General features: G+C 33.6%; 1 protein-coding gene across 1 annotated transcript in view; it reads left to right on the top strand.

Annotated features, from left to right (window-relative positions):
- LOC132062092 (probable E3 ubiquitin-protein ligase LUL4) overlaps positions 1–4,694 on the top strand; it is an 18,803-nt gene extending 14,109 nt beyond the window's left edge. The window contains exons 4-6 of the mRNA XM_059454736.1: positions 2,373–2,650; positions 2,745–2,994; positions 4,280–4,694. Coding sequence (XP_059310719.1) covers positions 2,373–2,650; positions 2,745–2,994; positions 4,280–4,402 — 651 coding nt within the window. The 3' untranslated portion in view covers positions 4,403–4,694. The remainder of the gene's footprint in view (positions 1–2,372; positions 2,651–2,744; positions 2,995–4,279) is intronic.
- The last annotated feature ends 438 nt before the right edge of the window (positions 4,695–5,132 follow it).

Here is a 5,132-nt window from a genome sequence, read left to right as displayed (position 1 = left end):
TTTTTTTCGATATGGGGCAAAGTTCCCCTTGTGGGGGTGAAAAAAAAACCCCTGAAGAAATTTGAAGAATGTAGAGAGAATATTTGAATTATCACGGCTAGTCATAAATTGAAAAACCGAACCAAACGAATCAAACCGAAATGATAACCAAACCGGTGGTTATTATTTTACTTGGTTTGGTTATGGTTTTAGACATTTAAAAACCATTAGAGGTGGTTTGGTTATGGTTTTAACCAGAATAGCATGTTTCGAACCATGAACACCCCTAGATGGCAGCATGCTCATTGGATTCTGATTAATTATGAACCCCGCATATCTCGCAGGTGGTATTTGTTTGGGTTGGTAATAATGGAATGTGTTCATTAGCTAAAACAAAGAGCATCTCCCATCAAAAGATTAACCTGATACGTCTTTTGTATTTCTATGAGAAGCTCGACGGGGTCCACTATTCCCAGTAGTAAGTCATCAGCATATCGCGTGAAACAAATCCTTAATAAGTAGTTTTTAAGGGCCAGGGCTCTCTGACCTTTTAGGGCACATTTGAAGCCACCCGAGGAGTAGTGGAATTGGGTGTAATTACGCGGTTGGCTGTTTGTTTAATGAGGTAATTCTGGCAGTTAGGTGGGAATTGGGTGTTATTGAGGAAGTGTAATTATACCTCGTTCTCAGAGAAGTGAGAATTGGATGTAATTACCCTACTTATTCTGAGGTTACCTTTTAATTTATTTCTTTTTAATTTTATTTTAATTTCTTTTCTTTTTTAATTTGTTTTTTATTTCTATTATTTAATTTATTTTAATTTCTTCTCTTTTCTGATTTATTTTTTATTTCTATTATTTAATTTCTTTTTTATTTTTATTTTTTAAATATATTTTTATTTTATAGTATTTATATTTACATTTAATACCGTTTTCCACGACCTTTCTTTCTTGTAGTTTATTATAATTTCTCGTATTTTTTTTAGTTTTTTATTTTATTCATTTAGCATCATAGTGTTAATATTCTAATTTTGAAACTGCATCTCTTAATATTAGAAAGAATGAGTCATTAACAAACTTGGCATGTAATAAGTGACGTTATTAAAATAGAATTTCGTTGTGAATGAGGTTATAGACTTATATTTTCCCTTTCTTTTGAATTATAGGAGTATTTACTTATGTTACGTTGAAACTTACTTATGTATCTTATGTTAAATTTTTTTCTTTTGGATTTTGAATTTGGGTTATATTTTCGATTTTAAAAATATTTGCTTTAGTACTATTGACTTGTTATTTCACATTGCATGTTGTTTATTTTTCACTTACAGTTGATAGAATTTTGTCAAACATTTGAATAATGTTATGACATTATATTTATAAATATTCTTTTTTTTGTCAAACATCCAATCCCATGATGTTCTCACAAAAAAGGCATGCTTTTAAGTTTTATAATCAATGAAAATAAAAATATTATTAATTTGAAATTATATATCAATTATTTTTTACAATATTAGTTACAAATATATGATTATTAATTGACATATTTTCAAGAAACAATGTATTATTAAATAACTAATTTAATATCATTTATAAAGGCACATATTTTTAAATATTAATTTTAAATTTTTATAATCAAATGTTATTTTTAAATTAAACTAGCGTATATTACATGTGCAATAACTGACACCTTGTAATTACATTATGACAAACAAACAGGTCATTGTAATTGCAATCTTTTTGTGTAATTACAAGGTTGTGTAATTACTAGGGTAGTAATTACACCAATTCCAATTACCAGGTGGCTTTCCAAACAGGCTCTTAATTGACTGTTTTTTTTGGAGTCACGAACAACGTGTCAATAGAAAGTAGCCTTCCGAGTTAAGGCTATCAATTCAAGGTTTATAGGGAGATGAAGCTCTTTGAAGTTTCTCTTCTTTTTTCCATGTTCTGGATGGGGCTTTGTGCAATAAAAATGAGTAAATTTTGTTTTCTGTGAATAATCAGTTCATTCGGTCTGGAAGAACTGAATATAAATCTCTCTCCTGTAAAACTGCTAAATTTGCATGACCCTGATCGAGGCTTAGGCAATAAGTACTTGTTCATGTACCTGTAAATAATATCAAAGTTTTCAGGCATTTTGATGTCATGTTTCCTTTACAACTGAGAAATCCCCAAAGCCAGTGCGACACGGTTTAAAACTCAGTGGATAATGGGCCACATGTTCGTAAAACTTTTTACTTAATATTCATAGAATATGCTCTCTTTAGTTTCTTGGTTCCAATGATTGCTTCTTACTTATACTGGTGCTGGCACTATGCTATCCTAGGTTGGCACTCATTTGATGTTTCATGGAATTGCATTTATTATTTTGACAAAAAGAAAGAATAAGATTCATTTTATTTTCTTTTGTTCTTTGACTGCAGTATCACCATTTTCTACTTTGCTAAGGAAGGGGACTGCAAATTCAGTCCAGTATATCCTGAAATCAAGCCTTTCCAAATACCATTTAAAAAAGGACTGGGCCAAAAGTTTTGCCAGCCTTCAGGAACTGGAGTTGACCTGGGCTTTTTTGACGTCAATGACCTATCAAAGCCAACCCAAGGAGAAGAAATTTTCCCGCTTGTTATATCAGCAGAGTCATGTCTGCCGTCTACACCAACGGATGAGAATGGGCAATCACCTATGTTGCACGGACTCTTCAAAAATATCGTCGGGTGCGTGTCGGATGCTCCAAAAGTAGTGCATTTTTGGAGAATCCGATGAAAGTGAAGAGTCCCCACAACTTAGGCAATCACTGGATAAGTCTCCCCATTCACAGATAACTGAAGCTGTGCTAGTGAAGGATAATGAGGATCATTTTCAAGTCAAGGTGATCAAGCAGATTTTATGGGTTGAAGGAGTTCGCTATGAGTTGCAAGAGATTTATGGGATCGGCAATTCAGAGGAGTCAGGAAAAGAATGCGTAATTTGCATGACTGAGCCGAAAGGCACGGCAGTTTTGCCATGTGGACATATGGTACGATCATTAACTTTGACTGTTACTTTATTTCTTCAATATCTCATGGTAAAAATATATGATAAGTCTAGAGAATCTGGTACATATTATTCTTGGCCTGTAGTTTTATTAGTAACCAGTTAAGAAATATTGTTGGAGTCTACACTCGTGTCTTAAAAAAAGGGAAGTAAAAACTGAAGGCTCTTCTCCTGATGGAGTTTACAGGTGCATATTATGGGCTATAGGTTTTAGTGGATACTGACAACATAGAAGACTTTTAGAATACATGGCCATTTCTGATGTCTCTGGTATGCACCAAAGCACATTAGCTCATTGTACAATGTGACAGATGTTGCTTCAATACGTAATAACAGCAAACTAAATTATGGTTGTGGGTGGGTCGGGTGTATGGGTAGGATTTTTATTATTGGGATTTAAAATTTTGTATGAATCCCTTAGGCCACGTTACAGATGTTGCTTCAATACGTTAATAAAAGCATGGAACATTTTGGTAACGGCATGCCATAAATGAGCCATTTCCGATAAATGTTGTACCAATTTGGCATATTCAAAAACTTATTTTGGTACTCCTGTAGTTTTAACATAACTGGAATCCAATATTTGTTGGATTTTACATTCGTGTAAACATATTAACCTCCAGGGCTGATAGAGTTTTGGAGATAAGGGCCTGAAACTGATAACATTACATGGATTTCTGATGTCTCATTACCAAATGTTTTTTGTCTTGGCTAAAATTTTTTACTGGATCTCTTAGGCTACATATTTTGCTTCAATGGTAAAATAATTCAAGGATAATAATTTGACTTTAGAACTTTCTGGAATCCAATCTTTTTGATATAATATATGGGCATAAGTTGGGAGGGAATATTCTTAGAGGATCGAATATTAACATGTTTTTGTCCAAACCACTAATAGGCAAGAAGGAAGAGAAACAGACTTTATGTTTTATGAGCATTAGACATTCACAAGTGGAAAAGATATATCAAGTGGTTTTAGAACCAAAGAAACTGAAAGCTAGCTGTTGCCTGTTCAAAGTACTCCTGAAGCTATGCATGTAGTTTTTGAGAATGCTTTACTTTATCATTTGATCTCTCCTTTGAGTTCCTGTGGGAACTTCTTAAATTGCCATTACGTTAAATAAAAAATGAAAAAGAAATAACATAGGAAAGCAACAGAATGGACAATGAAGTGAGTATAGTTTTCCAGCAGGAAGTTGTGACCTCTCTTGTATTCTCAGTTTATTTCCTCTTTGATGTCCGTTAACTCTGGTGTTTCAACTTTGCAGTATATGTGCAGTGAGTGCGCCAAAGAACTGAGGCATCAATCAGATAAGTGCCCTATATGCTGCCAACCCATTGAGGAACTTTTGGAGATTAAGGGCATTAATGAAGGTACACCTAGATCATAAAGTTTAAAATGCACTGTTTAATGGCGTCAAAACTAATCTAAACATTTCTTATGAACACGGAAATTTTATGCAGTATCTAATGACTGATGTAAGAGGCTCTATTTTTCTGCTTTGTAGTGTCATCATAAGCTGGGAAGTTGTGATAGCCCAGAATTGTAACTAGTCCAAGGTTTGTTTTTTCGTCTTTTATTCAGCCTGTGATTGTATAGCACAGAGATTGTACATAATGCGGTGTGAATAATAGAAGTTTTTGCCAACATTTTCACCTTTTTCTTAAAGGAAAATTTAGACTAATCTTTCAGTTTTCCCTTTATTTCTTGAGGTATTGTCTTTCCTCTTTTTCATTTCTCATTTTCATGTGTGATGGAAAAAAAGGGGTGGGAATATTTGTACTACAAGTAAAGTGGAGAAAAAAGGGAAAAGAAAGCACATGACGAATCTAGGCTTTGGCTCTACTAGGATTTTGAGAAGACAGAAGGCTGAAATGTTGTCTGAAAGTATAAAGGAATCTATTTGAATGGGAAGGGATTGGTCTTTAGTGTGAGAAGGGAGACAATCTTGAATGACGTTAAAGCAAAAGTGTCGATGGAATCAGTTAGCTGATCCCAAGGTTTGAACTTTGACGTATCACTGGATCATGTTTCTTAACCAAAGGAGAAAAAAGTATGCTTTGGACGTAGCAATGTATTTCTGCTTACAGAATTCCTTTCTTTTTCCACTTCCTTTTTTG

The sequence above is a fragment of the Lycium ferocissimum genome, chromosome 7, assembly GCF_029784015.1.
Source record: "Lycium ferocissimum isolate CSIRO_LF1 chromosome 7, AGI_CSIRO_Lferr_CH_V1, whole genome shotgun sequence".
In the NCBI taxonomy this organism is placed as follows: Eukaryota; Viridiplantae; Streptophyta; class Magnoliopsida; order Solanales; family Solanaceae; genus Lycium; species Lycium ferocissimum.
The sequence above is the reverse complement of the archived record's forward strand: the minus strand, read 5'-3'. Positions and strand labels throughout refer to the sequence as shown.